The following is a 27,127-nucleotide window of genomic DNA, read 5'->3' as shown; positions in this document are numbered from 1 at the left end:
GTTTCTGGCACATTTGTCAAAGATGACTACATCTGTGTGGGTTTTGTCTCTTCTATATTGTGTGTTTCATTTTATGCCAGTACCATACAGTTTTTGTTACTATATCTCTGTAGTATAGCTTGAAGTCAGATTTTTTTTTAATTTGGTATGGGAATTAAACCCAGGGGTGTTTAATTACAGAGTCTCATTCCCAACCATTTTATTTAGAGACCCGCTCTCTAAGCTGCTTTAGGGCCTAAGTTGCTGAGGCTGGCAATGAACTTATGATCCTCCTGCCTCAGCCCCCCAAGCCTCTGGGATTACAGGTGGGATTACAGGCAGGCATGGTAGTACCTGGCTAAAGTCAGGTTTTGTGATGCCTCCAGCATATTTTGGGCTTAGAAATTCTTTGGCTATCCTGCGTCTTTTATTCATCCAGATGAATTTGAGAACCTTTTTTCCCCCTAGTTCTACAAAGAATGTCATTGCTATTTTGATGGGAATCTGCCTATTGCTTTTATTAACACGGCCATTTTAACCATATTAATTCTACCTATCCACAGACATGGGCATCTTTCCATCTTCTAATGTTTTCAATTTTTTTCTTCAGTGTCCTAAAGTCTCCATTGTAACCTTCACTTCCTTGGTTAGATTTATTCCCAAGTATTTTGTTTTAATTTTTTTAAAGATGAACACAATATCTTTATTTATTTACTTATTTATTTATATGTGGTGCTGAGGATTGAGCCCTCCCAAGTATGAGGCAAGTGCTCTACTGCCGAGCTATAACCCCAGCCCCACGTATTTTATTTTTTGACGTCATTGCGAATAGTTGTGTTAACTTCTTTCTCAACAGATTCATTATAAGTGAATAGGAAAGCCACTAATTTTTGTATGTTGACTTTTGTCCTGATACTTTGCTAAATTTGTCTGTCAGCTCTAGCAGTCTTTTGGAGGAGCTTTTGGAATCTTTTCAGTATAGGATCATATCATCAGTAAAAAGTGATAATCTGACTTCGTTTTGTGTTTTTATTCCTTTGATTTCCTTCACTTGCCTAACTACTCAGTCTAGAATTTCTAGTGCTATATTGAATAGGAGTGGTGAATAGGGACATCTTTAACTTGTTCCAGATTTTAAAGGAAATGTTTTCATTTTTTTTCCCATTCACTGATATTGGCTTTGGGTTTGTTGTATACAGCCTTTACAATGCTGAAGTACATTCCTTCTATCCCCAGTTTTTTCAGTGCTTTTATCACGAATAGTACTGAGTTTTTCAAAGGCTTTCTCTACATCTCTTGAGATGATTAAGTGATTTTTCTCCTTAATTCTATTTATGTGATGAATTACATTTATTGATTTGCATATTGTTAAAACATTCTTGCAACCCTGGGATAAAACTAAGTTGGTCACAATGTATAATCTTAATAGATTGTTGACATGATTTGCTAATATTTTATTAAGGATTTTTATATCTAATATCATAAAGGTATAGTTTTCTTTCCTTGATGTGTTCTTATCTGGTTTTGGTATGTGACACTGGCTTCATAGAACTAATCTGAAAGTGTTTTTATCTCTATTTCATGGAATAATGTGAGAAACATTGGCATTGGTTCTTCTTTAAAGGTCTGGTAGAATTCATATGGTCTTGGATTTTCTATGTTGGAAAATTTTTATTACTGCTTCTAACACATTGGTTATTGGTCTGTTTAGTTTTTATGTGTCCTCTTCATTCAATTTTGGCAGGTCATATGTGGCTAGAAATGTATCCATTTCTTTTGTTTTAGACTCCATTTGCATAGTACATCAATTTCCAGCATTTCCCTTTCAGCCTGCTGCTGTCTTAGCCTGTGAGTATTTTGCAAACAACATATAGTTGGTTCTTGTCTTTTTTCCTCCTTTTAAATTTTTTAAAAATATTTTTAGTTGTAGGTAGAAACAATAACTATTTTTTTATGGGGTGCTGAGGATCCAACCCAGTGCCTCACATGTGCAAGGAAAATGGTTTACCACTGAGTCACAACCCCAACTCTGGTTTTTGTCTTTTATCCATTCTACCAACCTATGTTTTTTAATCGTAGAGTTGAGATCATTTATATTCAATGTTATTATAGAGAGATGTTTATTAATTCTTGCCATTTGGATTTATCTCTAATGAATAATTTGGTCCCACTTCTCATTTGCTTTGATACTCTTCAAGAGATTTGTTAAATTGTGAGCTCTGGGGTTTTTGATTTTTTTTCTGTATAAAATATTATTTTAAGAATTTTCTGTATTGCCAGCATACTAGTCATTAATTCTTTTTAACTTATGCTTATCATGGCATGTTTTTATTTCTTCTTTGATTTGAAAGGATAACCTTGCTATATACAGCAATCTTTGTTGACAGCTATTTGAAACACATCATTCCAAGTACTGAATTTTAAAGATTATGCTGAGAAATAGGAAGTAATTCTGATTGGTTTGTCTCTAAATGTGACCTGATATTTTCCCGCGGCTTTAAAATTCTATCCTTGTTCTGTATGCCAGGCATTTAAATTAAGTGTCATGGAGAGGTCCTTTTTTGATCTTATCTGTTTGGGGTTCAGAATGCCTCCTGTATCTGGGTGTCAGTCTCATTCTCAACATTTGCAAATTTTTGTTATTGTTTCCCTGAAAAAGGTATACTTGCCATCACCCTGCAACTCTCTTAAATTCTAATGATTCTTAAATTTGGTCTCTTAATGTCATTCCAGAGTTTTTGTACATTCTGTTTACAACTTTTTTTCCTTTAATACTGTCAGGCTGGCTACTTTGTCTTCTAGCTGTGAGATTCTGTCTTCAGCATGATCTACTCTATTAGAAAGACTTCCAAATGTAAATTTTATTTGATAAAATAAAAAGATTTGGTTCTTTTTCAATATCTCTTTCTCCTATCTAAATTTCTCACTCATATCCTATACTGACTTCCTAAATTCATTCAGTTTATTTTGTGGGTTATCTTGAAATTCATTGATTATTTTTACAGTCATTCTTTTGAATTCTTTATCTGATATTTCATCCACTTCAGTATCTTTGGAGTCAGTTGCTGGTGAATTGTGAACTCTAGGAGGTATCAAATTACCTTATTTTTTCATAATTCTTACATTCCTGTGTTGGGTTTTATGTATATGTTGGGATGAATTTCTCTTCTACTCTTTATGTGTGAACTGTTTTAGGGCATAGACTTCTCTTGCCAAAGTATCATAGAGTAGTGGAGACTGAAACTCCTCAAAGCTTTGATATCCAAAGACTTTGTGTTAATACTCTTTGTTCTTGCTATAGGAGTAGATGTGTATGAGTGGGACCTAAAACATACCCATCACAGGTTCTGTTCTTACTGGGGGCCTGGCCATTAATTTGAGGTCTTTGTCTCTTCTAGTTTTTAAGTATAGATGAAGTTTGAGTGTGGTTAACTTGTTTGTGGAACAAGGTGTGCTATCTTTTGGCTTAATTTTGCAGCAAAATCTCTACCGAGAACCATAATGACTGTGTAGATTCCCAGTACCTCATAGCAAACAATATACTTTATTAAAATAAATAACTGGTGCCTAGTATGACATCTACAACACTACCACAAAAGAATGAATGACTGGGTCAGCAATTGCTAAGAGCCAAAACAAGTAACTTGTAAGTAGATCTGGCATTAAAGAGCAGATATCCACTATGTTATCCACAGTATAGTAAATGCAAAAACATGGATGGTGGGAGCAGGAGTTATAGAAGTCTAATAGTTCCAAAAATACAGTTCAATAAGAGAAAAGAAAATGTGATAGGAAGGTAGAAGAAAGATTAGAATGTCCAAAATGTGAATAGAGAGAATGCAGAAGAGTTGTAGCAAGTGATGGTTATAAAAGTGGAGAAAAAATAAAGTAAGCAAGAGAGAACAAGAGAAGTTTGCTGTTAGTAGAATAAGAAGAGAAAAAGGAGAAATAAAAACAAAACCAAAATAAACAAACCAAAAAACCCTAACCCTTAGAAGACAAGGAAAAATAATTATTATTAAAAAATGCTACAAATGAGAAAAATAAGTATATATGTGTGTGTATACATGTATGTACGTGTGTGTGTACATACACCAATCAGCATATCAAGAATTCTTAATGAAAAATGGAATATTTGTCTCCAACGAGGTGGTCAAAACAGTACAGAAGATGAATGGTCCCTGCCTATGCTTAATTGTCTTTCTTCCTGTTTATTCCTGGGCTATGTAGAGAGCGGGGAGCTGGGAGTTTTTAACCCTTTTATCTTCTTGTGTTGCTCACCAAGCTACTACCTGAAGTGGCCTAGAATTGAAGCTGATTCCAATAGCTTTGAGCTTCCCTTCTCACCAGTATAAGGTAGGATGTAATAGGAGGTACTGTTGGTTGAAGTTTTGTCTGGACAGACCAGATTGTTGTACTCCCAAGGTAGGACTGCTGTAGAGTTCTGAGAGGAGTTCCTGCAGCTGGGGCCTAGGTCTAATTAGGCCTTTAGGCTTTGTTGGGTGCTATCTGTAATGGAGAGATAAGATCAATATATCCTTAGGGCCAGGCAGATGCTAATCTCTGCAGGGAGTCTGCATCTCAGAACTCCCTAGAATTCTACTCAAAAGACAGGGGAACCAATTCTACACACATTCTGTTGTCCATGAATATATTCCAGGCTCAGTCCCTGAGTGTATTCACACCCACCTGTTCAGTTTCCTAATTCTCTTCAGCTGGTCACATGAGCCACCAGATTCAAAGGGAAAGCAAGTTGCACTCCCCTCCATTTTTTTCTGACTTGGATTCCCCTGGGTACAATCTTCTCCATGCCTATTTCACTCATGTTCTACAAGGTGCAAAGAGCATGTGTTTGCCGGGTCAATATGGGCAATGTTTGTGATGATTTCCTGGGCTCCCACAGTAGCAAGCTGCAGCCTGGACTCTTCAAGATGGCTCCCACCTTAGCTCTCTGCTTCAGTTAAGAAACACTGAGTATTTTCAAATATTGGTTTGCTGTGCAGTTGCTGCATCAGTTAAATTCAGGTTGCATTTCTGATTTACAGGTTTTTCTATGCCAATTTTTTTTGGGGGGTGTTTCTCTGTGTCATCCCTCCCCTCAGCACAGTATCAAGGGCTTTTCAAAAAGTTAACAGAACTGCAATATTACATGATCCATCAATTCCACTTCTGGGTATTTATACAAAATAACTGAAATCAGGATCTCAACTGGTTTGGCTCCAGTGTACTCTTTTTTTTTTTTTTTTTTTTTTAGTTCAATGCACCTGAATTTTTGAGTCTCTAAGAGAATCAGACTGATATTGAATTTCATTGAAATCCCTCTTTCACTGAACTAACTCACTGAGCAGCAGTGCTCCCACTGCTTGATTCCTGAGACATGGAGTAACTGGAAATGCAGTATTTCTTAAATCTGCCATCTTGAATCCTCTCTCTCAAAAGATTTTTAAGTGTACAGTTCAATATTGTTAATTTAGGCACAGAGTTGTACAGCAGATCTCAAGAACTTCTGACATTACTGAAATTTCATACCTATTGATTAGCACCTTTCCATTTTTTACTTACCCTTAATCCTGGAAGCCATGGTTCTGCTCTCTGATTCTATGAGTCTTAGATACCTCCTATAAGTGGAATCATGTTAATAGTTGATCTTTATTGACTTGCTTATTTTACTTTGTTTACCCATTTTGTCACAAATGGTAAGACTTCCTTATTTTTTTAGGTTAAATAACATTCTATTAAATGTGTACAACCCATATTTAGGCTGTTTCCATTTTTTGACTTATGAATAGTGCTATAATACACATAGAAATTATAGAATCTCTTTGAGATCTTGACTTCAATTCTTTTGGATAAATACCCAGAAGTGGGATTGTTGGATCATGCAATACTGTAGTTCTACTTAACCTTGAGGAGCCCTTGATACTTTTTTTTTCAATAGAGGCTGCACTATTTTTCATCCTCAACAATAGTGTATATGGGTTTCAATTTCTCTACATTCTTACCTTTTTGGTTTTTTATGCCATTTCTAATAGTTATGAGGTGGTATCTTTATTTTTTCATGAAAAAAATAACAATCTTGGCTTTATTAAAATTTAAGACTTCTTACAAGTCACTGATGGAGAAAGTATTTGTAAGAGGTACATGTGATAAGGGACTGTTAACCAAATATGAAAGATCTCTTAAAACTAATCAATAAGAAAACCAACAACCCAATTTAAAATAAGCCACAGCTCTGAACCAAAAAAGAGATATAGTTGGCAGCATGTGAAAAGAGGGCTCATTTCATATGCCACTAGAGAAATTCAAATTAAAACTCTGAGACACAACTGTACATACACCCATTTAAACATCAAAAAAAAAAAAAAAAATACAGTTCACAGATTGTAAGAAAGTGTTTACAAAACATAGCTGATAAGAGTTTGCTGTCTAGAATGTATACAAAGAACTCTTACAACTCTGATGAAAAGAAACCCAATTTAATAAATATTTTTAGAATTTTGGGATTTTTAAAATTTCTTCTTTTTATACATAACAGTAGAATGTTATTTGGCAAGTTATATATAAATAGAGTATAACTTATTCTATGATCCTATTCTTGTAGTTGTAAATGATGCGGAGTTACCCTGATAGTGTATTCAAATACAAGACTAGGAAAGTTGTTTCCAATTAATTCTACTGTCTTTCCTATGCCCCCCTCCCTTCGTTTCCCTTTGTCTAATCCAATGGACTTCCGTCCATCCCCTCCCTGCCCTCCCTTGTTGTGGGGTAGCATCCACATATCAGAGAGAACATTCAGCCTTTGGTTTTTGGAATTAGCTTATCTCACTTAGCATGATAGTCTCTAGTTCTACCCACCTATTCAACCATTTACTGGCAAAGGCTATCCATTTACTGACAAATGCCATTATTTCATTCTTCTTTATGGCTCAGTAATATTCCACTGTGTGTGTGTGTGTGTGTGCGCGCGCATGTATACATAAACATACATACATACCACATTTTCTTTATCCATTCATCTGTTGAAGGGCTGTTGTCAACAGTGATACTAAGTATTTTTTTCACACACCTATTGGCCATTTGTATATCTTCTTCAGAAAAATGTCTATTCAAGTTTTTTGCCCATTTTAAATAAACTTTTAGTATTTTTGCTGTTGAGTTATAGAGATCCTTATGTAGTTTGGGAATCGATAACTTACTTGACAAGTGGTTTGCAAATATTTTCCTGTTATGCAGGTTGTCTTTTCACTCTGTTTCATTTGATGTGCAGAAACTTTTTACTTTAATACAGTCCCATTTATCTTTTTATTTTTGTTGCCTGTGCTTTTGATATGTTTATTAATTCATTGCCAAGATTCATGTTATAAATGTATTCCTTTGTACTTCCTCCTAGGAGTTTTATAGTTTCCAATCTTGTTTTTAAATCTTTAAATTCTTTTTTGGGTACTGGGGATTGAACCTAGGGGCACTTAACCACTGAGCTACATCTCCAGCCTATTCTATATTTTATTTAGAGACAGGGTCTCACTGAGTTGCTTAGGACCTACCTAATTTACTGAGGCTGGCTTTGAACTCACAATCCTCGTCCTTCAGGCTGCAAAGCTGCTGGGATTACAGGTGGGCGCCACCATGTCCAGCTCTTTAATCTATTTTGAGTTGATTTTTGTGTTTGGAGTAAAGATAAGAGTCCAACTTTATTCTTTTGCATGTGTATATCCAATTTTACCATTTCTTTGGAGATGGATTATCCTTTCCCTGTTTTGTATTCCTGACAATCTTGACAAAGACCAGCTAACTGTACCTGGATAAATTTATTTCTGGAATTTATATTCTGTTCAGAGGTCAATATAACTCTCTTTATGCCAATACCATACTTTTTAAATCACTAAACCTTTGTATATATTTTGAAATCAGGAAGTATGATATCTCCAGTTTTGTTCTTTGTTTTTAAATTTGTTTTAATTAGTTATATATGACAGAAGAATGCATTTATGCACTTTGATATATCATACATAGATGGGATATAATTTCATTTTTCTGAGCGTACCTGTTGCAGAATCCTAATGGTCATGTAGTCAAATATATACGTTTAGTAATAATGTCTGTTTCATTCTACTATCTTTCCTATCCCCACATCCCCTCCCCTTCCCTCCCATCACTTCCCTCCACCTAATCTAAGGTAATGTTGTTCTTCCATAGTGCCCCCCACTATATTGTGAATAAGCATCTGCATATTAGAGAAAAATTTGGCCTTTGGTTTTGTGGGACTGGCTTATTTCGCTTAGCATGATATTCTCTAAATCCAACTATTTACTTATGAATGCCATAATTTCATTCTTCTTTAAAGCTGAGTAATATTTCACTGAGTATATATACCACATTTTCTTTATCCATTCATCTATTGAGGGACACCTAGGTTGGTTCCATAGTCTAGCTATTATGAACTGAGCTGCTATAAACATTAATGTGGCTGCGCCACTATAGTATGCTAATTTTAAGTCCTTGGGTATAAACCAAGGAGTGGGATAGCTGGGTCATATGGTAGTTCCATTCCCAGTTTTCTGAGGAATCTCCATACTGCTTTCCTTAGTGGTTGCACCAATTTGCAGTCCCACCAGCAATGTATGAGTGTATCTTTTTCACCATTCCCTCGCCAACATTTATTGGTGACTGTATTCTTGATGATTGCCATTCTGACAGGAGTGAGATGAAATTTTAAGAGTAGTTTTGATTTGCATTTCTCTAATTGCTAGAGATGTTGAATACTTTTTCATAAATGCATCGATCAGTTGTATTTCTTAAGTGTCCATTCAGTTCCTTTTATTATTTATTTCCATTTATTGGTTGTGTTATTTATTTATTTTTTTTGGTGTTAATATCCTAGAGATTAATGCTTTATCGGAGGTGCATGTGGCAAAGATTTTCTCCCAATCTGAAGGCTCTCACTTCACATTATTAATTTTTTCCTTTACTGAGAAGTTTTCTAATTTTAATCCATCCCGTTTATTGATTCATGATTTTACTTCTTGTGCTTCAGGAGTCTTGTTAAGGAAGTCAGATCTTAGGCTGAAGTGGTGAGGATTTGGGTCTATTTTTTTATTCTATTAGGCGCAGGGTCTCTGTTCTAGTGCCTAAGTCTTTGATCCATTTTGAGTTGATTTTTGTGCAGGGTGAAAAATAGAGGTTTAACTGCATTTTGCTATACATGGATTTCCAGTTTTGCCAGCACCATTTGCTGAACAGGCCATATTTTCTCCAGTGAATGTATTTTGCACTCTTGTCTAGCATAAGATAACTGTATTTATGTGGGTTTGTCTCTGTGTTCTCTATTCTGTACCACTGGTCTACAAGTTTATTTTGGTGCCAATACCATGCCGTTTTTGTTACTATAGCTCTGTAATATAGTTTAAATCTGATATAGTGATGCCTCCTGCTTCACTTTTCTTGATAAAGATTGCTTTAACCATTCTGGGTCTCTTATTTTTCCAAATAAATTTCATGATTGCTTTTTCTATTTCTATGAAGAATGTCATTAGGATTTTAATAGGAATTGCATTAAATCTGTATAACACTTTTGGTAATGTGGACATTTTGATAATCTTAATTCTGTCTATTCAGGAGCATGGGAGATTTTTCCATCTTCTGAGGTGTTCTTCAATTTCTTTCTTTAGTCTTCTGTAGTTTTCATTATAGAGGTCTTTCATTTCTTTTGTGAGATTGATTCCCAGTACTTTATTGTTTTTTGAGGCTATTGTGGATAGAGTAGTTTTCCTAATGTCTCTTTCAGTGGATTTATCCCTGATGTATAAGAATGTATTTGATTTATGGGTGTGGATTTTGTATCTTGCTACTTTGAATTCATTTATTAGTTCTAGAAGTTTTCTGGTGGAATTTTTTGGATCCTCTAGAAGTAGAATCATGTCATCAGCAAATAGTGATAGTTTTGATTTCTTCTTTACCTATTTGTATCCCTTTAATTTCTTTCTTTTGTTTAATTGCTCTGGCTAGAGTTTCAAGGATGATGTTAAATAGAAGTGGTGAAAGAGGACACCCTTGTCTTGTTCCAGTTTTAGCGGGAATGCTTTCAATTTTTCTTATTTAGAATGATGCTGGCCTTGGGCTTCGCAAATACAGGTTTTACAATGTTGAGGTTTGTTCCTACTATCCTTAGTTTTTCTGGAGTTTTGAACATGAGCTGTGCTGTATTCTGTCAAGTGCTTTTCTACATCTATTGAGATGATAATATGATTCTTGCTTTTAAGTATATTAGTATGATGAATTACATTTATTGATTTCCATATGTTGAACCAGCCCTGCATCCCTGGGATGAATCCCACTTGGTTGTGGTGGACTATCTTTTTAATATGTTTTTATATGTGATTTTCCAGAATTTTATTGAGCATTTTTCCAAATATCAGAGATACTGGCTTGAAGTTTTCTTTCCTTGATGTGTCTTTGTCTGGTTTTGGAATCAGGGTGATATTAGCCTCATAGACTTTACTTTGGAAGGGTTCCCTCCCTTTCTATTTCATGAAATACTTTGAGGAGTGTTGGTGTTAAGTCTTCTTTGAAAGTCTTGTAGAACTTGGCTTGGGCTTTTTTCTTGGTTGGTAGGCTTTTGATGGTATTTTCTATTTCATTACTTGATATTGATCTGTTTAAATCATGTATGACCTCCTCATTCAGTTTGGATAGGTTATATATCTCTAGAAATTTGTTGATGTCTTTTCTATTTTTATTAGAGTATAAATTTTCAAAAAAGTTTCTAATTATCTTCTGTATTTCAGATGTGTCCATTGTGATATTTCATCTAATAATATCTAATGATATCACAAATATCATTAGTAATTTGAGTTTTCTCTTCATTAGCATCTCTAGGGGCTTATCTAGTTTATTTATTTTTTCAAAGAGCCAAATTTTTGTTTTGTCAATACTTTCAATCGTTTCTTTTGTTTTGATTTCATTAATTTCAGCTCTGATTTTAATTATTTCCTGTTTTCTACTGCTTTTGGTGTTGATTTACTCTTCTTTTACTAGGGCTCTGAGATGTAGTGTTAGGTCATTTATTTGTTGACTTTTTATTCTTTTAATGAATACACTCAATGCAATAAACTTTCCTCTTAGTACTGCCTTCATAATGTCCCAAAGATTTTGATATGTTGTATTAGTGTTCTCATTTCCCTCTAAGAATTTTTTAAATTTCATCCTTGTTTTCTTTTACTATCCATTTCTCATTCAATAGTGTATTATTTATTCTCCAATTGTTACAATATTTTTCATTTTATCATTGTTCTAATTTCCTTTCATTGTGGTGTGACAGAATGCAGTGTATTAGCTCTGCTTTTTTTTTTTTTAATTTACTAAGAGTTGCTTTGTGGCATAAGATATGGTCTATTTTAGAGAAGGAGCCATGTGCTGCTGAGAAGAAAGTATATTTGTTGACGGATGAAATATTCTATATATGTCTGCTAAGTTTAAATTATTGATGGTATTATTTAGTTCTATAGTTTCCTTATTTAGTTTTTGTTTAGAAGATCTGTCCAGTAGTGAGAGAGGTCTGTTAAAAGTCACCCAGTACTATTGTACTGTGGTCTATCTGACTCTTGAAATTGAGAAAGATTTGTTTGATATACATAGATGCTCCATTGTTTGGGGCACAAATATTTATAATTGTTATGTCCTGCTTATATATTTCCCTCAAGAAGTATGTTATATCCTTCTTTGTCTCTTCTGATTAGCTTTGGTTTGAAGTCTACTTTGTCTGAAATGAGAATGGAAACCCCTACTTGTTTACTGAATCCATATGAGTGATAGTTTTTTTCCCCCAGCCTTTCACCTTCAGCCTGTGGATGTCTTTGCCCACGAGGTGAGTCTCTTGAAGATAGTGTATTGTTGGGTTTTGCTTTTTAATCCAATCTGCCAGTCTATGTCTTTTGATTGATGAGTTTAGGCCATTAACATTCAAGGTGATTATTGAGATATGATTTGAATTCCCTGTCATTTTGATTTATTTCTGATTTTTGATTTGTCTTAGTTTCTCATTTGGCTGAATGTCCCTTTAGTGTAGATCCTCCCTTTGCTGGTTTTCTTTTTTTTTTCACTTCATCCTAATGGAATATTTTGTTGAGAATGCTCTGTAGTGTAGGATTTCTAGTTGTGAATTCTTTTTAATTTTTGTTTATCATGAAATATTTTAACTTCATCTTCAAATCTGAAACTTAATTTTGATGGATATAAAATTCTTGGTTGGCATGTGTTTTCCTTCAGAGCTTGAAATATATCATTCCAGGACCTCCTAGCTTTGAGAGTGTGGGTTGAGATATCACTTGAGATCTGAATTGGTTGCCCCCTATACATAATTTGTTTTTTTCTTTCACAGCTTTTAAGATTTTATCTTTATTCTCTGTGTTAGTCATTCTCATTATAATGTGTCTTGGTGTGGGTCTGCTGTAATTTTGTACATTTGGGGTCCTGTAAGCCTCTTGAATTTGATTTTCCATTCCATACTTTAGGTTTGGGAAATTTTCTGCTTTTATATCATTGAAAAGATTGTGCATTCCTTTGGTTTGTATCTTTGCTCCTTCATCTATCCCGATAACTGTTAAATTTGGTCTTTTCATGTTATCCCAAAATTCTTGGATGTTCTGTTCATGGTTTCTTAACCATCTTTTCTGCATGTTCAACTCTACTTTCCAGATTATATATTTTGTCTTAATTGTCTGAGATTCTGTCTTCCATGTGGTCTAGTTTATTGGTGATGCTTTCTATTGAATTTATAATTTGGTTCACTGATTCCTTCATTTCGAGGATTTCTGTTTTTTTTTTTTTCTTTTCACGATTTCTAACTCTTTATTGAAGGGTCTTTCACTTCTTATACTATCCTTTACTTCACATATCATTTTAACTATATACAATCTGAACTCCTTCTTGGATATTTCCCACTAAGGCATCTATTGCTTCCTTGCATTAAACCAAAATGATGAGTTCAATAACTATCTATAGTACAAACATAATATTTGTTAAAATGATTTACAATTTCAAATGGTAGATGAGAGAACAGAGGTAGTGTAGTATGGAATATTCATAAGGGAGGAAGAGAGAAGCTAGAGGTAAAAATTCACAGGAAGAGTAGAAGAGGAGCTGACAGAGATTGGCTGTTGGAGAAAATGTGAAATGAAAATCTAAGAAAATAGACTCAAGAGAGAGGAAGAATACAAATGTAGAGAAAAAAATTAAAGACATAAGAATACAACAAAAAGGAAAACAACCTTCATATATCATTGTGCTCTACACACTGATGCATAAAAAACATCCTGTTCCACATATGGTAAAGAGGTTAGTGAATCAAAAAATGAAATAAAATAAAATAAATCTTGCTGGAAAGTCGAACTGTCTCTGTCAGTGTTCAACAATTTCTCAGCCCTGCTTCTATGTCTCTCGGGATCACCAAACCCAGATCAGCTGTGGCACACCTAGTCTATGTTCCACGGATCTGGGCTTTAGATACCTCAGGCACAGCCATGTTGAAGTTCCAAGATCTCAATGCTGTTCCTACTTGTAGAGAGACCACCAGGGATACACTCATGCAAAGGAGCAACTCTGAGAAGTAGCATCAAGAAAAGGGCCACCAACATTCTGAGCAGGAAGACCCCAGGCTCCTCCAAATCTGCAGGCACCCCCACACTGGACCTGCAGGTCCTAGCTGGAGTCCCCAGAGACAGGCTCTTGTGGTGGTAAACCTGAAGGCACCCAGGCCGCAGGCCCTGGCTGGTGTCCCAAAATGGGTGCAGCCACATGTAACCAAACCTGGAGTCTCCCCCGAAACAGTACTCTAGGCCATGGCAGTAGCGGTAATGGTGGTGGTTGTTGGCAGCAGGCAGTGGGTAGCAGTAGTGGCGGCTGCAGCAGGAGCAGCTGCAATTGCAGCTGTGGGGGCAGCATCACTAGCAGTGTTGGCTTCAGTTGCATCCGGGGCAGTGGTTTCTTCTGTGGCAGCAGCACCCGGAAAGAAGACCTCCAGGTGATCTCAGGTGGCAGCAGCGGAATCAGACGCAGCAGCAATCGCAGTAGCGGTGCAAGCAGCAGTTGATTGACAGGAGACTTTCAGTTCAGCGGCAGCTACCGCGGAGGGAGCATGGAAATTCTCTTGGCAGAGGTAACCAAGGTAGTGCCCAGAGAAGGGACCACCCAGCACGGCAGCAGCATCTCTGTTCTTTGTTTTTGGGCCTGTTGGTCCTTTATATTGCTGAGTAGTATGTCACTGAATGTATTACAGCTTGTTTACTCATTCACCAGGTGAAAATATTTGGATTATTTCCAGTTTTGGGTGATTATGAGTTAAGCTTCTATAAATATTCATTTGCAAGTTTTTGTGAGAACATGTATTTTTATTTCTTTGGGGTAACTACCTAGGCATGGAATGGCTGGGCCATACATTAAGTATATGTTTAACTTTATGAGAAACTTACTATACACTCTTTCCAAAGTAGCTGTATCATTTTGTTTCTCATCAGTGATATACGAGAATTTTAACTTATCTCTCTGCTCATAAGTACTGCTGGTATTGCCAGGCATAGTGGCGCACGCCTATAATCCTAGCAGCTTGGGAGGCTGAGGCAGGAGCACTGTGAGTTCAAAGCCAGCCTCAGCAAAAAGCAAGGAGCTAAACAACTCATTGAAGCCCTGTCTCTAAATAAAATAGAGAAAAATAGGTCAGGGGATGGAGCTCAGTGGTTGAGTGCTCCTGAATTTAATCCCTGGTACCACGAAAAAAGAAAAAAAAAACTTGATATTATCAGTTTTATTTTTTAAGCGATTATAGTTGATTGCTGAAGTAGTTCAATATGGTTTTAATTTGCATTTCTTAAATTCCTTGAACATATATTCATGTGCTTATATGTTATCTGTATATGTTCTTTGGTGAAAAATCTATTCAAGTCTTTTGCAAGTTCATTAACTGCCTGTTTTATTTGATTTTTGTGTTTACAACACCTAAGACACTTTCTGATCCACAGCAAGAACTGAAAATATATCTTGATGACAAAAATCAATGACTAGAGTATTTTATTCTCCCAAAACAGGTTAAAAAAAAAACTATCAAACTTCTCAGGACAGAAACACATGGAAGGTTTATGATCTTTAAAATTTAAAAACAAGCAAAAACAGCTCTCATCTACAAACATAAAGACAGTATATTAAAAAAGAGTATACTAAAAAAATAATATCAAATCCATCTTCTGGTACATCTTCATAGAAAGAATGACTTTATGTAGTATATGTTGCTAAAATAGTGACTTTTGAATTACAGAGAAACATGGAGAATTATAGTTGGTTAACAGAAAAAAGACTGCTGATTTATGTTTATAAAGTTATTTACTGTGGCAAGGGAGAAAATTTTTGTTGGTGTCTGTTTTGGGTCTGTTGTATCAAATAGATTTTAAATGCATGGTACTGACTGGAATAAATGTGTTAAATAGAACTAAATAAAAATAGTATTTGACATGAAAAATGTACTTATAAAAAGTAATATATGTGGTCTCACGCATAAAGAAATATTTTAATGATCTTATTTTATTGACCAAATTAAATATATTAAATCAGTACAATTAGATAAAGAAGTCTTGATCAATAAAAAAAGTCTTCTCAGAAAAAAACTTGGGGAACGAATTTTGTAAAACATTTAAAGAGGAGGAAATTATTCAATTTTGATTTTTGTGACCACAGAGAAGCTGAACTTGGGACACAATCTTGGAGTTTTTATTGCAATGAATAATTGTGATATTTGGATATTTTGTGGATGAATGGATTTTTTAAAAAAAAAAAATCTATGGCACTATGTTAACTAGTAAGTAATGTATATACACTGCCTTCCCAGTCTTGCCGCCCTATTCTTTTCCATGCTGGAACACTTACCAGCAGGAGGGGACAATGAATGGGGGAGGCAAAGATGCTGCAATAGCAAATCAGCTCAAAATATTTTTTGTTTTTTTTTTTAAATGAGATGTTAATAATGCTTACTAACCAACCACTGTGGGGATATAAATTATTTGCATCCTACACTTGAGTTTAGATCCCAACTTAATATAATAATCACAGATAATTATTATTCTGCATATCATATAAAATGTAATATTTCAACAATACCAAAATTAATTTTAAAATCAAACTAACTATAACAATACCTCAGAGAAAAGTGTAATAAATTTCAACTAGATGTGTTATTTCAAGAATCTGTTTAATTGGTCAATTCAACACAAATAGAATAAATAATTTAATTATTCCATAGAGACATATTCTAATTTTAGATGGGAAATCATATTTATTTTAAGCACCAACGTAATTAGACTTTCTGCATTTCCTCAAATTAATCTCTGCCTGAGAAAGTGTTGTTTCAAAGATTACAATAATACATTTAAAAATGTAGGGTGAACATCAAATTAATATATTAATATTAAACTCTAAAGCTAAAGCATTATTTTTACTGCTAACATAAATTTGTTAATGCAAGACAGCTATGATTAGCAAGTCTTTAGATATGTGTTTAAGTAGGATCTGGTTATGTAATTTAAAATTCACAGATGAACATGCTGGCTCTGGAGAAGACCCCAGGTGGTCTGCAGTTTTAAACAGCAGATTAAAGTTGACACAACTAATTTCTTTACTTTAATCTTATTAGTGGTACAACAGCTGTCAACTGTAACTATCTCTGTAAAGCCTTTTGAGACATAAACAAAATACCTCAATATGTCAAATGAAGAGGAGTATTTATCAATCATTATGGCTAATTAGCTTGCAAAACATTTTTTAAAATTTTTATTGTCTACTGAGGAAAGTTATTCAATTTTAGTAAACCTTTATTTAAAAATATTTAAAATTACATTAAAATAATCCTGCAAGGAATAAGCAATTGTTTAACAGTGGATTGTATTCTACATTTCACCTGCACTTGCAAATATTGTTTTATTCATGTTATGAGAGCCCATAATTTAATAGACACCCTGAGGTGGGTACATGAGTTCTAGTTCTATAATATCTACATCTACAACTTATGGGAAGTAAATCCTTTGATGAAATATATGTCAAATTTTCCACCTGATTTGAGTTCTGAAAAAGGTGTTTCAGGTACACAGACATGTTATTTCTTTTCTAAGACTCATAAGTACAAACAGCTACAAGTGGATTCTGGTTCACTTTTCCCAGTTTCTGTTAGCTTTTTCTTTCGTCTTTAACCTGCCAGGTGAAAAAAAGGACTGATTTCACAGATCACTTCTTGCACTCACAGTACTACAAAAAAACAAAAAACTCCCAACAAAATGTAAGTCCCAAATCCAAAACCAATCAACCAAACAATACTCCTCCCCAACAAAAGGTAAAAACTAAACAAACAGAATAACACTAAACACTCAGCAATTCACAGAAATGAAAACAGTATTTTTAATAATATCAATTAATTGTATTCATAAGCTTGTGAAAGCTTATGCTCACAAATTAGGAAAAAAAGTACAAATTGGACCTTCACAGATTCCAACCCTGAACTAAATATAGTACTTTTCTGCTTATACTTTAAATAATTTTGTTTTGTTGTATTGTGTAGTATAGAATACCTTACTAATTTAGTTCTATCTTCCCAACCATGATGTAAGCTCTTTGAAGACAAAAATACCTGAACACAGAAGAAAGTCACAAAATAATTAAAGATTGGTAGTACCTCTTGGGTGATACCAAGCAGCCAATAAAGACAGTGAAAGGAGAACACCAGATTAGGATGCTCTGTCTAGTTCAGAAAATTAGTTCAGCTTTAATCTCTTCATTCATATAAAATCACAATTTTGTAAAAACATGCCAAAGACTCCGGCTGGTTGAATAAATGTAATATACTTGATAGCTCCACATGGAAAGCAAGTGCCACAATGTAGATTGGGTTATGTTAGAAAAGTCTCAATTTTGCTGCTTTTATCAGAAAACATGGATCTAATGCCTACTAGTACAATTTTTCCTTATCAAGTATGAGTTCAGTCTTTAGTAGCAGAACTGGCACTTCAGGTAAAACAACAACACCTTCTGGAATAAAGTTTTGCATTTCTTTTCAGTGAAAGAGAGGGGGTGGGGGAGGAATAAGAGACATGCAATGCTCTGAAAAACCCTCATAGTGTACTGGAGTATGTCGTGTTTGTGGGTAGATAGGTAACATGGAGGAATTTTTGGTTTCCTTGAAAAGAATGAAACTGCAATTTGAAAAATGCCTGCCTCAGAATGATACAAACCAATGATTTTATTCTTTGTGTTAAGCACTGTAAGATGATTTAACATTTGTCTTCTACAAACACTGTATTTTTTCCCTAGCAGTAAACTACACTGATAAATCTATCAATAAAGGCACATTATTAACTTAAAAATATAAAAACCTTTATCTTGTAGCTACAGAATTAAAATCCTGCTAGAATTTGAGGGGAAAAGGGAGAAAGTGAGGAAAAGAGGCATCTGTGGATGGTTACTCTTATGATCTTTTCACCTTCTGAACATCTGAACCTTATCTTCATATTAGGCAACAATCTTCTAAATTTCAGATATAGCACTGGTGAAATGATTAAGTTTCTCATGAACAATTTTTTTTTTTAAATTAAGAAGTTGGAATGTGGCCATTATGATCATGTCTGAGACAGCAGGATCTGAGGAAATACATTTTTCTTGTTTATAAAGTGCTAATTCTAAAGTTAATAATGAGATATTTAATCTGGGATCCAATGGCTTGTAGGAAGGTAATACTTGAGCTACAAAGAATCTGAGGAATAATGTTATCTATTCTTATAGAACTTATATAGTATTCTTAAAGAACCATGCATAATATATTTTCTTCGATTTTGAAGATAAGCTCTTCATTGTAGATGCATTATTTTAAGTGTGTTTACTTTGGGATTTAGAAAGAGCAAGTTTAATATACGTCATTTCTATATAGATTCTTCAAATTGTGGTTAGTAGAAAAAAAGGAAAGTTAAGTGAGCTCCAGCTTATCAGAATGCCATTTAATGTTCATAAAGAACTATATCCTAGGGAACTCACAGTTAACTTTCTCTATTCACTCCTACTTTCAATGGTAGGCATTCATACTTCCTTAATATGAAAGGACTTAGAAAAACAATTACAAGGTTCCAAGAAAGGCTCATAGCATAGTCAAATATTTTCAATACAATGTAAAGTTAAAAGAACGTGTAATATTTGTATTTAAAAGTCTCAGGCTCTTTTGGTTGGAAGGGATGAAAATCTACTCAAAATATTTCAAGTAAAAAGAGCTATTTATTGTAAGCCTACTGGGGACTTTCAGGTGAATAGAGGAGAACATGAACCACCAGACCTCAGGAGGACAGGAACAATGCTAGCTCTGTGGACTGGACCTGCTTTCATTTCCAGGTCCGGCCTCCTCTTTTTTCTTTTTGGCCCCAAAAGGCCTTCCTTAGTCCTGCTAAACTTGGGAGTACACACAGCCCAGTAATGGCCATCCCAGAAGTTTTTATACATACTTTTTCAAGTTCAAATACCCAAGGAAAAACTGACTTGAAGTTATGCAATTTCCTAACTGCCAAGTCCTGAGAGAGAAACTTGATTGGCCCAGTTTAACTTTTCATATTGGATTATAAAACCTATATTATTGGTTGCTCTATAGATTGGTTCTTCTTGAATCAAATGTCCCCTCTTTTGAGTTTAATCAGCTATGACCAATAAAGGAAGCATCACCTGGTGTAAAATACAGCTGCCTAGGCATGGGTGCAATCCCTAGAACAACTGGTATTCAAAATCCTCTGGAAAAAAACAAAAACAAAACAAAAAGGACACAAGAAAAGAAAAAGAGCTAAGGCAATAATATCAAGTCAAAAAGAGAGGTGAAAGAGTAATAGGGAAGGAAGCTCATAGTGAAAACTCGGAATGTCTGGACTGTGCTGTAAACTGAAGATAAAGATAAAGATTTTATAGTAGCTGAGCCCCACAGAGAACAGCCAAATGACTCAAGAAACCATAATAATAAGCAAGTACATGAGCCAGGCATTTCAAGATGCTAAGTCCAGAGACACCAGATATATAGCATAACATTCCTTTTTTTGAAGAGTCTTGTGTGTAGTACATGGGCGATTATTTCATAAAGGTAACATAGGAAGGGCATTACGAATTTTTAGAAATTAATATATCTCACTTTTTCATGATTAAGTTCCCTAAGGACAGGATCTATTTCAATCTAATTCTCATGAGCACACATGCGTACTACTGATCCTGTGAAGGTAATCCATAGAAAATGATTGCCATAGGCATTGGGACTGAGAGCCCAAGAGTATGTATCTGCTTCTGGAACACAATGACATGTCTCTTTTCCACTCTAAGATGAACTACACCAGCCTCTACACTAGCCCAAGAGAAAGGAAAAAAAAGGTTTGGGGGACAAAATCATAATAGTCATAGGAGAGCAATTCTGAACATTTTTGCTGCCATTTGGAAGGCACAAGCACTGTTTCTAAAGGAACATGACAGTTCTCTCAGGTGGCAGTCGTACTCCAAATGAGTTTTCCCAACCCTCATCTGGCAGTGAACCATACATGTGCTTGCTGGTGACTGAGAGTATACAAAGCAATACACGCAGCACATTCTAGGCACTGAAGACACTCAATAAAAATTAACTTCTGTCTCATCAACTCAAAGATCAAGTAGATGCAATACTGTCAAGTGGGTAAACTGCATAAAGTCACAAGTTTCATTTTATTTTACTTGGGAGAATCAATTTGTGATATCTTGCTAATGATAATTCTAGTAAGTAAAGCTCTGCTTTAAATCATTCTAAATTTATTTTTTATTATATTCAATTAATATTGCTTTACTTGAATAGGGCTCATTTGCTATGGGCAGAAAAAATAATATACTGTAAAGAAATAAAAAGCACCTTTATTAATTTGTGTGATATGAATACACAAGTACACTTTATAAAAGCCAAAGCAGCAGGAGCAGACCTATTTTTTCCTCAAATTAAAATGGGACAATCTTACCCTGATGGGTATGCTCTGATTTTAAAACTGTGATAAGTACAATGACCAAAAAGTTTGTACTTGGAAATATCTCCAGTCAAGCAGACTACACTTGTCTTAAATCAGGCAAGACAGTAACCTAAAAAACTTTCTCCTAACATTTAACAGTTTACAAAGAGCTCCTACATACATCATTTGAACTGATCCCCCTTATTAGCACTATGAATTGAATATGATCATCCCTGTTTTACCAGATGTCAAAACACATGCAATGAGATTAAACCACTTGCACAAATTCTTTCAGCTAGTAACTGGTAGAGGTCAAACTAGAACCCCAGTTTGTCTGAATACAAAACCAATGCTGTTTCTATTTTACTAAAATGTCTCTCAGGGAAAAAGATAAACTTTTGGACTTTTTCTCTCCTGTTGTATTCCAACAGACAACTGACATATTGCCTTCACTATATTAACTAAATAGTAAAAAATTTTCTCAGTGGTATAAATGAACTTTTATCAAAACATCTCATTTAAATCCTCTAAATAAGAGTCTCCAATAAAGCCCAGAAATTGTACTTGTTAACAAAACAGGAATACAATACTTCTAAAATAACCCTCTATACTACTAAATCTCAGTGGCCAAGGAGTAAAAGAATTAGGAAAGCAGAGATGAAATCCAAATGTTGTGCAGGATCCTTATGACAAAGAACAATTTATAGTTAATGACAAAAGTGCTATTCAGTTCCAGCAACTGGTTGGTTGGGAATTTAGATTATGGAAGTCTTAGCCTTAGAGTGCTTTTCTGTACATGGAATTTCTTCAAATTTCAGTTTGTTAATGTACTTACCTCCTTTTTTACACACAACACAAAAATTAAATTTTCTGAGGTTTGTCTATTCCTCCCATGCTCCCCCTCCCTACCCCACTATGAATCAGCCTCCTTATATCAGAGAAAACATTCGGCATTTGGTTTTTTAGGATTGGCTAACTTCACTTAGCATTATCTTCTCCAACTCCATCCATTTACTTGCAAATGCCATAATTTTATTCTCTTTTATTGCCGAGTAACATTCCATTGTGTGTGTGTGTGTGTGTGTATATGCCATATTTTTAAAAAATCTATTCATCTATTGAAGGGTAGGGGAAGGGATGGGGCAGGATGTTGGAAATGATGGTGGAATGTGATGGACATTATCCAAAGTATATATATAAAGACACAAATTGGTGTGAATATACTTTGTATACAACCAGAGATATGAAAAATTGTGCTCTATTTGTGTAATAAGAATTGTAATGCATTCTGCTGTCATATATAAATTTTTTTTAATTAATAAAAAATTAAATTTTCTGTTATTAATATTCATTTCTATTTATTTCTGTTCAATTTCTGGAAGCAAAACTGCTCAGTAGTTCACCAATTCTTCTTGACCAATGATTAGAGTAATTTGTAGACAAAGAGGTTTCCTTATAAAGGCTTTTCCGGCTCAATTTGAATTTTGTAAGTGAAATCAAGCACCTTTGTTTGCTCCCTAATAGAGAGTGTAAGCGTTTACTATTCAAAACCAAATATACACATAATTTTCCTGTGGTCCCCCATATGGAAATCATAGGGCAGAAATGACTCACAAATGGAATGTGAAAGACAGATTTAAAAACTGTACTTACTTAGGAGGAATTCGTGAAACTGTGTTCACATTTGTGGCTGGGACCACTACTTGAAGGATGTGTTCAAGGGCTGTTAATCCACCAGCAACTTGAAATGCAATCTGATCTGCCATATTCTAGACAGAAATACAAATGAAGTCAGTCCAATTTCCCAGGGATGAAATTATAACCAAATGAAATATTTATTTGTAGTAGGGAATATTCTGTTAGTTTAATTACCTTACAAATATATGTTGAATGTTTTCTTAAAGCAAGGAAACACAAGTCAACTGTGGTGAAAATAAGAGGCATGGAAGCTTAAAATTTGGTGAATGGAATCAACATTAGTCACATAATTATAGATGACATTACTTTAAGTACTTGATGATAAAAGATTTTTAAATGAGATTAATGGAGGAAGCAATTATATTTTGGGGAAAGGGTCAGGAAAGGTTTCTATATGCAAGTTAAGATTTTAAGTCAGGCAAAAGAAAGAGGGAAGGGGGAGAAGAACTTCAAGGTAGGATAAAAAGTCATCTTATACAGAATTTTTTAGCAATTGCTTACAAAACCACATCATTTTGTAATCTTAATTACTACCTAAGAAGATAAATTGACTTCACAGATTTTTCTGGACTAGAATGTTTTTCTTCAGTAGTACAAGAAATCTAATATGTAACCATTTTAGCTATATATTTTCTCCTCATTTCAGCTACCTTAGGGAGAGCACTCAGCAAACATTTCAGAACTCAACTGTAGCTGAAATGGGGAGAAAATATATAGCTAAAATGGTTAGATTATTTTTATACTATGTCTGTATTTTATATAATTTTTGTGTGAAGGAACTTCTCCACTTTCTTTGCATGTCTTGGCATGGGGAAGAGAAGAGCAATTCTCTGCTACACCATTTTGGTTTTCAGAATAGGCAGAATCATTGCATCATCTATGTAAAAAAAATAGGATGCAACCTGTTCCAACCTGAATTGTGTCCCCCAAACTTCAAAAACCCTAGTATTTCAGAATGTAACTATATTTGGAGATAAGTTCTTTGAAGAGACTGTTAGGATGGAGTACTAATCCAACATGTCTAATATTCTTATAAGAGGAAGAAAAAACACTAGGGGCATGCCTTACATAGAGAAAAGCCAAGTGAGACACAGCGAGAAACAGTCATCTATGAGCCAAGAAGAGAGGCCTCAGGTGAAACCAAACCTTTGGCATCTTATCTAGGACTTCAAGCCTCTAGGATTGAGAGAAGATAAATTTCTGTTGCTAAAGCCATCCAGTCTGTGATTCTTTGTTATAGCAGCTCTAGCAAACTAATATAACCCCACCATTATAATACTACCTTTTAGCTCTTCTAATAGTATTCTACAGTTCAACAAGCCTTGAAGCTTCTTTGAAACACTAAAGTGTGTGTTTGTTGGTTGGTGATTGAGATGGATAGGAGTGAGATATGTATATGTAGACTCTGTCAAACATGTGTGCCTGATGCTTCTGATGTTCTGGGCATTAATCTATCAATTAATGGCTCCAGCATGTCTGGAGTTTGGCAGTATAATCAAGTATGTGTATTAATCATTGCATTGCTCCCTCTTTGTGCACAGTAAAATACATTTTATGATTATATAAATCAATATGGAAACTAGATAGGAACCCACACTTTTGGTGGGGTGGTAAAGAGCAGTACTAAGGTTTGAACCCAGCGGCTCTTAACCACTAAGCTACATCCTCAGTCCTTTTTGATTTTGAGACAGGGACTTGCTAAGTTGCTGAGGCTGGCCTTGAACTTGTGATCCTCCTGCCTCAGCCTCTGGAGTTGCTGGGATTATAGGCATTCACCAACATGCCCAGTAAGAACACATACTTCTAAGATTAAAAACTAACAATTAAAAACTAAAGAGAAGAATTGCTCTTCTCTTCCCTATGCCAGAAACAGGGAAAGATTGTTATTAAATGAAAAATATTTTTTGCAATAAAATTTACAATCAGAAATTTTAAAAAGCTCAGTCATTTATTTAAATTGTAAATGTTGCTACCATTCTTTCTTCCTTGTGATGTGACAGCAATATACATAGAAAATAATAATATAGCCTTTGTATTGTCACGTATGTACAGAGAAAACTGCAATAGTCATAATCCTATAGCTGGATGAGTTAAGCTAATTTACATATTCCAAAAAACTCCAAAATTAAAAATAAAGTTTTATAGCATGCTATCACAGTAATGCACAGGGATAAGGGTTCAACTCTCAGCAGATCCTCAAAAATATATTTTCCTCTTCTAGACTCTTCCTTCTTCCTCAGTTTTCACACTGATTCAGTCTCCAAATTCTGATAATCCTACTTCTGTTATAGCTCTTGACTTCTTCCCATTCTATTAATGCCATGTCAATTTGCATTCTCATACCCTTTTGCTTGAGGTATTACAGCAACATGCCAATTAGTATGACTGGGTCCAGGCTTATCCCAACCAGTCCATTCTCTACAGCACTGTTTCCCCAATCTAGGATAAAAGCTAGTTTTCTGTTCTTAAAATTTTTTACTCCATTACAGATTGATTCTTTTGTGTAATATAATACAAATGAAATACTGGTAGAAGTAATAAAGTATTTTATAGTATAGAAGTATTGAAGTGGTTTGCAGAGTGAGAATAGGTTCAGTTTTAGTAGCTATGGTCAAATAGCCTTGTGATTCTTTCAAAAATATTTGAAAGATTTTGGAGCCCAGCTTTTATATAACATTTGGTATAAGAAACAGAAAAACACTTTTGTCAATTTGCTAAAACTTTTGATTTGTGTATTTATCTCATCATGTTTTGGTAACAATGGCCTGGCACTGGCCTGCAGACTGTATATGAGTAGTCCTGTTTTGGATGCTTGTGTATGTTATAAGGAAATATTTTCAAGAGTAAACGGGATCACATCTATTTGCTTAAAATACCCCAATGACTTCTTTTTCCCCTGTCTATAAAAGGCCCAAATACCTTTGATGATTCTTTAGAATCTGACCCTTCTTTAACACCCATCTTCCCTGCATGTTCCAGCATCTCAACCAAATTCTTCATATGCTTTTGTGTGTTGCGTATACTGTTCCTTCATGATCTTCTACCATTTCATCTTTGTATTTATACTAAATTCTGAGCTTGCTGAAGCCAGAGATGATGTCTGCTTCATCACCATACCCCCAACACTTATCAAAGGGGACTGCACTCAGTGCTCAATCAAGGGTTTTCAATGATAGTTTGAGAGGGAAGACAGACAAAGATACTTTTACATGATTGTAACTAAGAAAACACAGTCAATAATTTATCTAGTATGATCCTAGGATAAATCCTCCATTCTTCACTTCATAGAATATTTTTCCTCTGTGACTTAGCTTCATGACTGAAGAATGAGATTCAGTTTTGCAAGCTGAAGGACATGTTCATTTCGAACCTCCATAAAAACCATCAAGAAAGGAATGAAACTCTCCTCCTGTGCTTTATTGTAGTGTAATGCCTTTATGTATTGGTATTTCTCAGTTCAAAAACAAAGTATATCATACCTCAAGCCAAGCAAATGCATCCATTGATTGGTCTATGTGTCCACAGGGAAACAGCAGCAGCACTGCTGTTCCTATAGACCTTCCACAATGGAAAGGAACTGAATCAACATGCGGAAGTGGAGGGGAAAAGGACTGAGTAAAAGCAGACCATTTTAATGTATACATCTATGCCAAAAAAAAAAGCCCAAAACTTAAAGTCTTTTATGCTGTTCCAACAACATAGATGTGACCTCATGAAAAATTTATGTCATAGACTCTAATAGACATTGAGCAGGCCAAAAATCAGCTAGTTTCAGGAGGATAAAACCCATTCAAATAAAGCCAATTAAAAAAAACCCTAATGTACTATTGGAAAATGAAGTTTAAATTTTTCATTTGCAGCTTTTCAAGGAAATAATGCAAAAAGGCAAAACTAACTGTGAAATAAAAAAATCTTACAAATCTTCCCTAGGAGTGAAGCAAGGTTCTGGTTATGAACACTTTGGGGCTAGAGATGCAACAAGTCACCCCTGCATTCTCTTTTCATAGAGCATGGCCAGATTGAGGTACTGCTCACTATCCTCCTAACTTCTCCCTCATGTCCCACATCAACTTCTACCCATCTCATTGGCTCTGTCCTACTTTAGAGTCCCATTTTCTTGTCTGGTCCTTAAGTGTAGTCTGACTTCTTTCCCTGCCCTAGTCCTAGCATAGAACAGCAATGGTAAATATCTGATGGAGGAGTGATTCAACAAAAGAATGAACAAATGAAAGAATATCTCTCAGATAGCAAAAGGTCCCATGAGATATTATAGATTAACACAATATAGAGGCGTATACATATAACAAGTAGGAACACTGCCCACTGAATCCCATTTCTTAATAGCTCAGAAGAACAGTTCATCCCCCTCTATATATATATCAGAGATAAATGAAACAATCCTATGATATCTGAGATGACTTCTTTAACTTATGGGTAAG

General features: G+C 34.8%; 1 protein-coding gene across 6 annotated transcripts in view; it reads right to left on the bottom strand.

The window, feature by feature from the left end:
• The window catches only part of Scaper (S-phase cyclin A associated protein in the ER), a 454,707-nt gene that overhangs the window by 119,675 nt on the left and 307,905 nt on the right, over window positions 1-27,127 (bottom strand). For all 6 annotated transcript variants that reach the window (XM_027925223.2, XM_071608497.1, XM_071608494.1 and 3 more), the window contains one exon: window positions 22,644-22,759. In XM_027925223.2, the coding sequence (XP_027781024.2) occupies window positions 22,644-22,759 (116 nt within the window). The remainder of the gene's footprint in view (window positions 1-22,643; window positions 22,760-27,127) is intronic.

The sequence above is a fragment of the Marmota flaviventris genome, chromosome 2 (assembly GCF_047511675.1).
Source record: "Marmota flaviventris isolate mMarFla1 chromosome 2, mMarFla1.hap1, whole genome shotgun sequence".
In the NCBI taxonomy this organism is placed as follows: Eukaryota; Metazoa; Chordata; class Mammalia; order Rodentia; family Sciuridae; genus Marmota; species Marmota flaviventris.
Note: the sequence above shows the minus strand (reverse complement) of the source record. Positions and strands in the feature narration are given on the sequence as shown.